Below are 12,428 nucleotides of genomic sequence, written 5' to 3'. Positions count from 1 at the left end.
CCTTAGTTCCTAAGTTGATTTAAAAAGATATAAATCCAGGCGACACATTCATTCCTGCACTGAGAGTGTCAAAGGTCATCATCAGTTTATATTCCCATATTCTTCTGTCTCTCTGAGATTTGAAGTTACCTTTTAATACAAGTAATCTCATGTCCGTGGTGCTATGATCGGGAGACAAAAATGTATTGCCACAGGTAGATCCATTCTTTTTTCTCTTATTGTGTGGCGGTGGGAATTCATTCTTGTTCTAAGCTTTTGCCCTGTCTCCCCCACATACAGACCCCCAGTTGGACATTTAGTACAAATAATTAAGTACACCCCATTAGATGTGATGCAGCTGAAAGTACCTGGGATCTTGTAGTCCTGATGTGAATTGGGGATCTTTATCTTGTCCGTGGTCATTATAAATGGACAGGTTTTACATTTTTTTCTGGTTGCAAGGAAAGATTCCTGCAGCTGTTGGAGAGGACAGGGAGCTCTTGACAATGATGCTTCTTAGATTTGGGGGCTGCCTAAAACACAGTAGTGGGGGGGTCTGGAAAAATGGATTGTAGTCGGCATCTTTTTGCAGTAAAGGTTGTCATTTCCGTGCAGCTCCCCTTAGCACCTCCAGATTTGGATTATAGGTGACTGCTAGAGGTATCCGGTTATTTTCTTCTTTAGCTTTGTAATGTAGCAGGTGATTCCTTGATATTATGGTGGCTCTTGTAATCTGGTTTTCAATTGTTCTTGGATGGTAACCTTGATTCAAAGAGGTATTTCTGAGGTTTGAATATATACTAAATGTCCAACTGGGGGTCTGTAGGTGGGGGAGACAGGGCCGAAACTGAGGACAAGGATGAACACTCACCGCCACACAATAAGAGAAAAAAGAATGGATCTACCTGTGGCAATACATTTCTGTCTCCCCAATCATAACATTATAGACATGAAATTACTTGTATTAAAAGGTAGCTTCAAATCTCAGAGAGACAGAAGAATATGGGAATATAAACTGATGACGACCTTTGACGGTCTCAGTGCAGGAATGAATGTGTCGCATGGATTTATGTCTTTTTACATCAACTAAGGAATTTGCCCCTCAGACCATGTGGGGTCATCACAACAGAACCAGACCCCAATCAGAGGACAATAAAACATTCCTTATCTAACAACTTGTTCAATATTTATTGACATACTGTAACTGTTTATCACTCATGATAATTCTGCTTTATGTCACCTGTCTTAGCTATGACGTTTTTTTCTATACTATGTTGTGCATAAATATTTGATTCTCCAGAATTTGCTTTAGTCTCTGCCTGATGAAGAGACCTGTGTAGTTGTCATGATTCCCCTGACCGCTGTCACCAATGGGTCAGGATTCACACCGTGACCGTCACCCCTACGTCACGGATTGAGGTGACTTTAGGCCAACAGACGGCTATCACATGTGCAGGGGGGCTTATCTTAGTTATCCCTCCACTCCACGATGTGATGCGAAAACACACACAAGGCTATTGACCTCTTAGTTTACAGCAGGGGCTTATTTTAGGTATCCCACTGCTTTTCTATATACCACGAACTGCAGGGATTTATGTATATCCCACTTACAGTTCCACTTAACACTTGCAGCTCTCTGGCGCCCCCCTTACTCTCAGGTCAGATTAGGTACTGCACCCTGGGTAATTAGTCGCCAGAAAGGCTGCCTGCTATGTACTGGCTATTGGGCACGCTGCAGCGATGCGATAAACTACTCCCACTTAGGCAGGATCAATAATTATCAACGCCGCAGTCGCTATAACGCCACCCAACTACCCAGTACAAAATGTATGCTGCCACCAGCTTCGATTAAACGGGTCCGAAGCTAACCCAACACAGTAGTAGCGTAATTCTCTTCAAGAGACAGGGTACGTTTAGAGCATGGAGAATGAACTAACATATAATATTATATCCCATAAAAAATTAGGCAGTGCTTTATCAAAAATATTTTGTAAAGATGTTACAAATGAGACAATTGCAAATATGTACAAGGATAATTATAACATAAAGGGAATAAATGAGAAAAAGCAACACTCACATGTTCAAAGCATGACAGGCAACCATACGTCCCAGCTCATTTGGACGTGTGCAGGGCTCTTCCAGGAGAAGACAAGAAATCAAGCAGAAAGTGACTCCTCAGAGCCTGCCAGACACTTAAAACATTAAGGCTGTGACCTCACAGAAAGGCTGGCTTATCCAGACCCTCCTCTCTCTACATTCTGCCTAAACTTTAAACTATTCTCTCTAATTTCTATAACTTCACTAAAAAACACGTCATAGTTCTAACAAACCCATCAATCATCTCTGGTTAACGTGAGCATTCTAATGAGATCAAATATGTCCTATCTGGGATACATATTTACAGAGAAAACCCTACTTCTTTACCAGACGGAGTTAGAAGCCCGAGTTTCAAGGGATGGGTACATACACCGAGTGGGAATACGAATATATATTTTCGTGTTCTTACCGTAAACATGGTGCATAATATCGTACCAAAACCAAACAAAGAATCTTTCATGAATTTTGGAGCCACTTTTCCAGTTCCAGCCAGTGCAGGTGGGAGGGGTGAGGGACTTTCGTCCGAGCCTGGAATTTATGACCCCAGGGCAATAAAACCCCCTTCTAGCATACAGTCCGTAGCCCAGAGAGAAACAAGGAGAGTCAGCTAGTGAAGTGGGGGTTTAGCCCACCTCATGAGCTGAAGAGCAACTAAACTTATATGATATTTCATACCATATCGTGACAGTAGTCTCGAAAGCTGCAATTTGTTACCATCTTTTCAGTTATTAAAAGGTATCAAGCACTGAGGACTCTCAATTCTACATATTTTTCTATCCACTGATTAACACGGTACCAAGATATATATCTTTCCTGTATCAAAGAAGGTATGCTAGAAATGAATCTGAATGTCGACACCGCCCAGTTCTACATGGATGTAAGGGGTCGTGCCCATGATCCGGAATAGTAGAGCTTTGGACATATTTTCGCTGCCTTATACATTGGCACTGGAAACCTTGCACCCCAGGTCAGTTTACACACAGAGGGTTAAAATACTCTGCATCCAGAGCGCTACTATTCCTGATCGTGGACACGTACCCTAAGATATCAGTAACCCCAGAATCCTGGTTGTTCTTTTCCTTTTTCTTACTATCGACCCCAAGAGACTCAGGGAATGACTTTAGCCGTTTATTACCTGTCGGCCCTAATCTGGCCCCTGCCATCACCGTGAGGTATCGTAGTAATGGACCAGGGGAGACTCAGGTGGTGCATGTTCCCTCATACATTTTAGGAGCCGCCAGCCCTGATTCGGAGAGTAGCACGTTCTTCTGGGCTATCCTCTCCACGGCTGCAGTCTCGTTGGTGGCCACCGGGTGGCGCTCAGAGATGATCATATCCCAGTATTGGCTGCAGGGTCTTCTGGATCTGATTATCTCATGCTCTAGTTTCTGGTCTGCATAACATCCCCGGTTCGCCCCGGTGAGGACGTGTCCCCCCTCCAGATGTGCCGGGTTATTATACATTGCTCACGCTCCATGGTTTCTGGATGTTAAAAAATGTAGAAATAGAGAATCACAGGACTGGAGATTACTAAGCTTTATTAGTGACCTGGAGGCACAGAAGCCAAAAGTAAGTGCCCCCCTGGGCTGATGTGGTGATACATGCTGAGAGTTACCCTCCGTATTCTCTGAGGTCAGGGACCCCCAGCCTGGCCGGGTTATGTATGTGGGGTGTGAAGACTTCTGCACTGCGGCTTTGACAGTCCCGGGGACATAGCGGTTCTCTCCTGTGTGGCGGCCGCGCTGATTGCTGTGCTCGGTGCAGCCGCTGATTGGTAATTTCAGTTAATGTTCTGGCGGTTTATGGCGGCAGAGATAACGCTGTCTGTACACGCTGCCTGCGCTGACATCATCCAGACGGCGGCGGCTGCTCACATGTGTGATATTAATATTATGGTCACACATCTCCTCAGCGAAAGAATTACTGATGTGTGACTTGGAGAAGACCCTCACCCACGCCCCACCCTGGATCCTACATATCACCCCCTGTATCCTCCGTATCTCCCCCTGTATCCTCCGTATCTCCCCCTGGATCCTCCGTATCACCCCCTGGATCCTCCGTATCACCCCCTGTGTCCTCCGTATCACCCCTGTGTCCTCCGTATCACCTCCTGTATCCTCCGTATTACCCCCTTGTATCCTCCGTATCACCCCCTGTATCCTCCGTATCACCCCCTGTATCCTCCGTATCGCCCCCCTGGATCCTCAGTATCGCCCCCTGGATCCTCCGTATCTCCCCCTGGATCCTCCGTATCACCCCTTGGATCCTCCGTATCTCCCCCTGTATCCTCCGTATCTCCCCCTGTATCCTCCGTATCTCCCCCTGTATCCTCCGTATCACCCCCTGTATCCTCCGTATCACCCCCTGTATCCTCCGTATCTCCCCCTGTATCCTCCGTATCTCCCCCTGTATCCTCCGTATCTCCCCCTGTATCCTCCGTATCTCCCCCTGTATCCTCCGTATCATATCCTAGTTAATGATAAACTTACCTGGAGCAGCCAGTGCCAGGCAGCAGCTGCCAAGGCAAACAGGATCATGGGGTGCATTAAAAGAGGTCTGGATACACATGATGAGAGCATTATACTGCCTCTGTACAAATCCCTAGTTAGACCGCACATGGAGTACTGTGTCCAGTTTTGGGCACCGGTGCTCAGGAAGGATATAATGGAACTAGAGAGAGTACAAAGGAGGGCAACAAAATTAATAAAGGGGATGGGAGAACTACAATACCCAGATAAATTAGCGAAATTAGGATTATTTAGTCTAGAAAAAAGACGACTGAGGGGCGATCTAATAACCATGTATAAGTATATAAGGGGACAATACAAATATCTCGCTGAGGATCTGTTTATACCAAGGAAGGTGACGGGCACAAGGGGGCATTCTTTGCGTCTGGAGGAGAGAAGGTTTTTCCACCAACATAGAAGAGGATTCTTTACTGTTAGGGCAGTGAGAATCTGGAATTGCTTGCCTGAGGAGGTGGTGATGGTGAACTCAGTCGAGGGGTTCAAGAGAGGCCTGGATGTCTTCCTGGAGCAGAACAATATTGTATCATACAATTATTAGGTTCTGTAGAACGACGTAGATCTGGGGATTTATTATGATGGAATATAGGCTGAACTGGATGGACAAATGTCTTTTTTCGGCCTTACTAACTATGTTTCTATGTTACCTCCTGTATCCTCCGTATCTCCCCCTGTATCCTCCGTATCTCCCCCTGTATCCTCCGTATCACCCCCCGTATCCTCCGTATCACCCCCTGTATCCTCCGTATCACCCCCTGTGTCCTCCGTATCACCCCTGTGTCCTCCGTATCACCTCCTGTATCCTCCGTATTACCCCCTTGTATCCTCCGTATCACCCCCTGTATCCTCCGTATCTCCCCCTGTATCCTCCGTATCACCCCCCGTATCCTCCGTATCACCCCCTGTATCCTCCGTATCTCCCCCTGTATCCTCCGTATCTCTCCCTGTATCCTCCGTATCTCCCCCTGTATCCTCCGTATCACCCCCTGTATCCTCCGTATCACCCCCTGTATCCTCCGTATCACCCCCTGTATCCTCCGTATCTCCCCCTGTATCCTCCGTATCACCCCCTGTATCCTCCGTATCACCTCCTGTATCCTCCGTATCACCTCCTGTATCCTCCGTATCACCTCCTGTATCCTCCGTATCTCCCCCTGTATCCTCCGTATCTCCCCCTATATCCTTCGTACCACCCCCTGTATCCTCCGTATCTCCCCCTGTATCCTCCGTATCTCCCCCTGTATCCTCCGTATCACCCCCTGTATCCTCCGTATCACCCCCTGTATCCTCCGTATCACCCCCTGTATCCTCCGTATCACCCCCTGTATCCTCCGTATCACCTCCTGTATCCTCCGTATCACCCCCTGTATCCTCCGTATCACCCCATGTATCCTCCGTATCACCCCCTGTATCCTCCGTATCTCCCCCTGTATCCTCCGTATCCCCCCCGTATCCTCCGTATCTCCCCCCGTATTTTCCGTATCTCCCCCCGTATCCTCCGTATCTCCCCCTGTATCCTCCGTATCTCCCCCTGTATCCTCCGTATCTCCCCCTGTATCCTCCGTATCTCCCATATTGTAAAAGTAAAAAAAAAAACACTACATACTCACATTCCGATGTCTGTCACGTCCCCCGCCGTCAGCTTCCCTGCACTGACTGTCAACGTCAGCCGTAAAGCAGAGCACAGCGGTGACGTCACCGCTGTGCTTTACGGCCGGCGCTGACACAGTCAGTGCGGAAAGCTGACGGCGGGGGACATGACAGACATTGGAATGTGAGTATGTACCTTTAGATGTTTTCCTTTGTAAGAAAAGGCTTCCATTTTGCCCCAGACCCCACAGGCCGTACATATAAAGAATAACCCTGGTTGGCGAGCTCCTCATTGTACAGCAGGCACAGATGCTGGTTGGCGAGCTCCTCATTGTACGGCCGGCACAGGCCCCGGTTGGCGAGCTCCTCATTGTACGGTCGGCACAGACCCTGGTTGGTGAGCTCCTCATTGTATGACTGGCACAGACCCCGGTTGGCGAGCCCCTCATTGTACTGCCGGCACAGACCCTGGTTGGCGAGCTCCTCATTGTACTGCCGCCACAGACCCCGGTTGACGAGCTCCTCATTATATTGCCAGCAAAAACCCCGGTTGGCGAGCTCCTCATTGTACTGCCGGCACAGACTGCGGTTGGCGAGCTCCTCATTGTGCGGCCGGCACAGACCCTGGTTGACGAACTCCTCATTGTACTGCCTGCACAGACCCTGGTTGGCGAGCTTCTCATTGTACGGCCGGCACAGACCCCGGTTGGCGAGCTCCTCATTGTACTGCCAGCACAGACCCTGGTTGGCGAGCTCCTCATTGTATGGCCGGCACAGACCCAGGTTGACAAGCTCCTCATTGTACTGTCTGCACAGACCCAGGTTGGCGAGCTCCTCATTGTACGGCCGGGACAGACCCAGGTTGGCGAGCTCCTCATTGTACGGCCGGGACAGACCCAGGTTGGCGAGCTCCTCATTGTACGGCCGGCACAGACCGCGGTTGACGAGCTCCTCATTGTACTTCCGGCACAGACCCCGGTTGGCGAGCTCCTCATTGTACTGCCAGCACAGACCCTGGTTGGCGAGCTCCTCATTGTATGGCCGGCACAGACCCAGGTTGACGAGCTCCTCATTGTACTGCCTGCACAGACCCAGGTTGGCGAGCTCCTCATTGTACGGCCGGCACAGACCCCGGTTGGCGAACTCCTCATTGTACAGCCGGCACAGACCCCGGTTGACGAGCTCCTCATTGTACGGCCGGCACAGACCCCGGTTGGCGAGCTCCTCATTGTACGGCCGGCACAGACCCCGGTTGGCGAGCTCCTCATTGTACGGCCGGCACAGACCCCGTTTGGCGAGCTCTTCATTGTACGGCCGGCACAGACCCTGGTTGGCGAGCCACTCATTGTACGGCCGGCACAGACCCCGGTTGGCGAGCTCCTCATTGTACGGCCGGCACAGACCCCGGTTGGCGAGCTCCTCATTGTACGGCCGGCACAGACCCCGTTTGGCGAGCTCTTCATTGTACGGCCGGCACAGACCCTGGTTGGCGAGCCCCTCATTGTACGGCCGGCACAGACACTGGTTGGTGAGCTCCTCATTGTACTTCCGGCACAGACCCCGGTTGGCGAGCTCCTCATTGTACTGCCAGCACAGACCCTGGTTGGCGAGCTCCTCATTGTATGGCCGGCACAGACCCAGGTTGACGAGCTCCTCATTGTACTGCCTGCACAGACCCAGGTTGGCGAGCTCCTCATTGTACGGCCGGCACAGACCCCGGTTGGCGAACTCCTCATTGTACAGCCGGCACAGACCCCGGTTGACGAGCTCCTCATTGTACGGCCGGCACAGACCCCGGTTGGCGAGCTCCTCATTGTACGGCCGGCACAGACCCCGGTTGGCGAGCTCCTCATTGTACGGCCGGCACAGACCCCGTTTGGCGAGCTCTTCATTGTACGGCCGGCACAGACCCTGGTTGGCGAGCCACTCATTGTACGGCCGGCACAGACCCCGGTTGGCGAGCTCCTCATTGTACGGCCGGCACAGACCCCGGTTGGCGAGCTCCTCATTGTACGGCCGGCACAGACCCCGTTTGGCGAGCTCTTCATTGTACGGCCGGCACAGACCCTGGTTGGCGAGCCCCTCATTGTACGGCCGGCACAGACACTGGTTGGTGAGCTCCTCATTGTACGGCCGGCACAGACCCCCGTTGGCGAGCTCCTCATTGTACGGCCGGCACAGACCCAGGTTGACAAGCTCCTCATTGTACTGTCTGCACAGACCCAGGTTGGCGAGCTCCTCATTGTACGGCCGGCACAGACCCAGGTTGGCGAGCTCCTCATTGTACGGCCGGCACAGACCGCGGTTGACGAGCTCCTCATTGTACTTCCGGCACAGACCCCGGTTGGCGAGCTCCTCATTGTACTGCCAGCACAGACCCTGGTTGGCGAGCTCCTCATTGTATGGCCGGCACAGACCCAGGTTGACGAGCTCCTCATTGTACTGCCTGCACAGACCCAGGTTGGCGAGCTCCTTATTGTACGGCCGGCACAGACCCCGGTTGGCGAGCTCCTCATTGTATGGCCGGCACAGACCCCGGTTGGCGAGCTCCTCATTGTGCCGGCACAGACCCCGGTTGGCGAGCTCCTCATTGTACGGCCGGCACAGACCCCCGTTGGCGAGCTCCTCATTGTACGGCCGGCACAGACCCCTGTTGGCGAGCTCCTCATTGTACGGCCGGCACAGACCCCCGTTGGCGAGCTCCTCATTGCACGGCCGGCACAGACCCCCGTTGGCGAGCCCCTCATTGTACGGCCGGCACAGACCCCGGTTGGCGAGCTGCTATTGTACGGCCGGCACAGACACCGGTTGGCGAGCTCCTCATTGTACGGCCGGCACAGACCCCGTTTGGCGAGCTCTTCATTGTACAGCCGGCACAGACCCTGGTTGGCGAGCCCCTCATTGTACGGCCGGCACAGACCCCCGTTGGCGAGCTCCTCATTGTACGGCCGGCACAGACCCCCGTTGGCGAGCTCCTCATTGTACGGCCGGCACAGACCCCCGTTGGCGAGCTCCTCATTGTACGGCCGGCACAGACCCCCGTTGGCGAGCTCCTCATTGCACGGCCGGCACAGACCCCCGTTGGCGAGCCCCTCATTGTACGGCCGGCACAGACCCCGGTTGGCGAGCTGCTCATTGTACGGCCGGCACAGACACCGGTTGGCGAGCTCCTCATTGTACGGTCGGCACAGACCCCGTTTGGCGAGCTCTTCATTGTACGGCCGGCACAGACCCTGGTTGGCGAGCCCCTCATTGTACGGCCGGCACAGACACTGGTTGGTGAGCTACTCATTGTACGGCCGGCACAGACCCCCGTTGGCGAGCTCCTCATTGTACGGCCGGCACAGACCCCGGTTGGCGAGCCCCTCATTGTACGGCCGGCACAGACCCCGGTTGGCGAGCCCCTCATTGTACGGCCGGCACAGACCCCCATTGGCGAGCTCCTCATTGTACGGCCGGCACAGACCGCCGTTGGCGAGCTCCTCATTGTACGGCCGGCACAGACCCCGGTTGGCGAGCTGCTCATTGTACGGCCGGCACAGACCCCCGTTGGCGAGCTCCTCATTGTACGGCCGGCACAGACCCCGGTTGGCGAGCTCCTCATTGTACGGCCGGCACAGACCCCCGTTGGCAAGCTCCTCATTGTACGGCCGGCACAGACCCCCGTTGGCGAGCTCCTCATTGTACGGCCGGCACAGACCCCGGTTGGCGAGCTCCTCATTGTACGGCCGGCACAGACCCCCGTTGGCCAGCTCCTCATTGTACGGCCGGCACAGACCCCCGTTGGCGAGCTCCTCATTGTACGGCCGGCACAGACCCCCGTTGGCGAGCTCCTCATTGTACGGCCAGCACAGACCCCGGTTGGCGAGCTCCTCATTGTACGGCCAGCACAGACCCCGGTTGGCGAGCTCCTCGTTGTACGGCCGGCACAGACCCCCGTTGGCGAGCTCCTCATTGTACGGCCAGCACAGACCCAGGTTGGCGAGCTCCTCATTGTATGGCCAGCACAGACCTCGGTTGGCGAGCTCCTCATTGTACGGCCGGGACAGACCCCGGTTGGCGAGCTCCTCATTGTACGGCCGGCACAGACCCCCGTTGGCGAGCTCCTCATTGTACGGCCGGCACAGACCCCGGTTGGCGAGCTCCTCATTGTACGGCCAGCACAGACCCCGGTTGGCGAGCTCCTCGTTGTACGGCCGGGACAGACCCCGGTTGACGAGCTCCTCATTGTACGGCCGGCACAGACCCCGGTTGACGAGCTCCTCATTGTACGGCCGGCACAGACCCCGGTTGGCGAGCTGCTCATTGTACGGCCGATACAGACCCCGGTTGACGAGCTCGTCATTGTACGGCCGACACAGACCCCGGTTGACGAGCTCGTCATTGTACGTCCGGCACAGACCCCCGTTGGCGAGCTGCTCATTGACATTCTGCTGCGTCTCCGCTGCTTAGTGCATTAATTGCGCTTCTCTGTAGGGAGACGGATCCTCTTATTGATTTTCTCACTTCCTGCAGAAGCTTCTAAAGGAGTAAATATTAACCGTACGGATAAAAAAAATCCCAACTTCAATTAATAAGAATGAGGAGAGGATTTTACAAGGAAATTGTGAGGACACCTTAAAGGGACGGTGCTCCCCATGAGACTGGCACTAGCAGACTCTCACTGACAGGCTCGCATCTGCCCTCTCCATGCCAGTGACAAGGGTGCATTAGAGGAAACCAGCCGCACCGAGTAATGTAGTATTAACCCTTTACTTTATATAACTTCTCTAATCACATCCAGAGCTGCCATGCTGATGGTTTCCTTTAAGGCTGCAGGACCTCGCATCCCTCTACTGCCCCCTGCTGGTCTGTGCAGTGAGGCAGTGGATGGTAGGAGATGTAGTATTCGGACTACACCATGCACTGTGACAGAAGCGGACTGATATCACAGTGCTACCAGAACTGTGTGACAACCGGCAGAATAGTAAGTGCAGCTCTGGGTGTGACTAGAGTATAGTTCAGCATCATTACAATAATGGGGGGTGTCTGGAGCGGCAGCAAGTGCGGCGTCTGCCTTATACACATAAAAATAATCCAGTGACTACAAAGAAAGCGACGGAGCACAGAGAGCATCTCACCTCGGGGCTTCTCCTCTCTTCCAGGTGAAATGGCAGAAAGACGACCTGGACAAGAACCTGAACTTCTTCTCTGTGTCTTCAGACGGCCGCGTCGTGTCCTGGACTCTGATTAAGGTCAGTGGTCCACAGTGACTGCACCAGCAGAATAGTGAGTGCAGCTCTGGGGTATAATACAGGATGTAACTCAGGATCAGTAATGTAATGTATGTACACAGTGACTGCACCAACAGAATAGTGAGTGCAGCTCTGGGGTATAATACAGGATGTAACTCAGGATCAGTAATGTAATGTATGTACACAGTGACTGTACCAGCAGAATAGTGAGTGCAGCTCTGGGGTATAATACAGGAGGTAACTCAGGATCAGTAATGTAATGTATGTACACAGTGACTGCACCAGCAGAATAGTGAGTGCAGCTCTGGGGTATAATACAGGATGTAACTCAGGATCAGTAATGTAATGTATGTACACAGTGACTGCACCAGCAGAACAGTGAGTGCAGCTCTGGAGTATAATACAGGATATAACTCAGGATCAGTAATGTACTGTATGTACACAGTGCCTGCACCAGCAGAATAGTGAGTGCAGCTCTGGGGTATAATACAGGATGTAACTCAGGATCAGTAATGTAATGTATGTACACAGTGACTGCACCAGCAGAATAGTGAGTGCAGCTCTGGGGTATAATACAGGATGTAACTCAGGATCAGTAATGTAATGTATGTACACAGTGACTGCACCAGCAGAACAGTGAGTGCAGCTCTGGAGTATAATACAGGAGGTAACTCAGGATCAGTAATGTAATGTATGTACACAGTGACTGCACCAGCAGAATAGTGAGTGCAGCTCTGGGGTATAATACAGGATGTAACTCAGGATCAGTAATGTAATGTATGTACACAGTGACTGCACCAGCAGAATAGTGAGTGCAGCTCTGGAGTATAATACAGGAGGTAACTCAGGATCAGTAATGTAATGTATGTACACAGTGACTGCACCAGCAGAATAGTGAGTGCAGCTCTGGGGTATAATACAGGATGTAACTCAGGATCAGTAATGTAATGTATGTACACAGTGACTGCACCAGCAGAACAGTGAGTGCAGCTCTGGAGTATAA

The 12,428-nt window shown here is 52.5% G+C and overlaps 1 protein-coding gene across 1 annotated transcript in view; it reads left to right on the top strand.

The window, feature by feature from the left end:
• Positions 1 to 12,428, top strand: part of DNAI1 (dynein axonemal intermediate chain 1) — a 252,883-nt gene that overhangs the window by 63,835 nt on the left and 176,620 nt on the right. The window contains exon 15 of the mRNA XM_069745862.1: positions 11,336 to 11,425. Within this exon, the coding sequence (XP_069601963.1) occupies positions 11,336 to 11,425 (90 nt within the window). The remainder of the gene's footprint in view (positions 1 to 11,335; positions 11,426 to 12,428) is intronic.

The sequence above is a fragment of the Ranitomeya imitator genome, chromosome 1 (assembly GCF_032444005.1).
Source record: "Ranitomeya imitator isolate aRanImi1 chromosome 1, aRanImi1.pri, whole genome shotgun sequence".
NCBI lineage: Eukaryota > Metazoa > Chordata > Amphibia > Anura > Dendrobatidae > Ranitomeya > Ranitomeya imitator.
The sequence above is the reverse complement of the archived record's forward strand: the minus strand, read 5'-3'. Positions and strand labels throughout refer to the sequence as shown.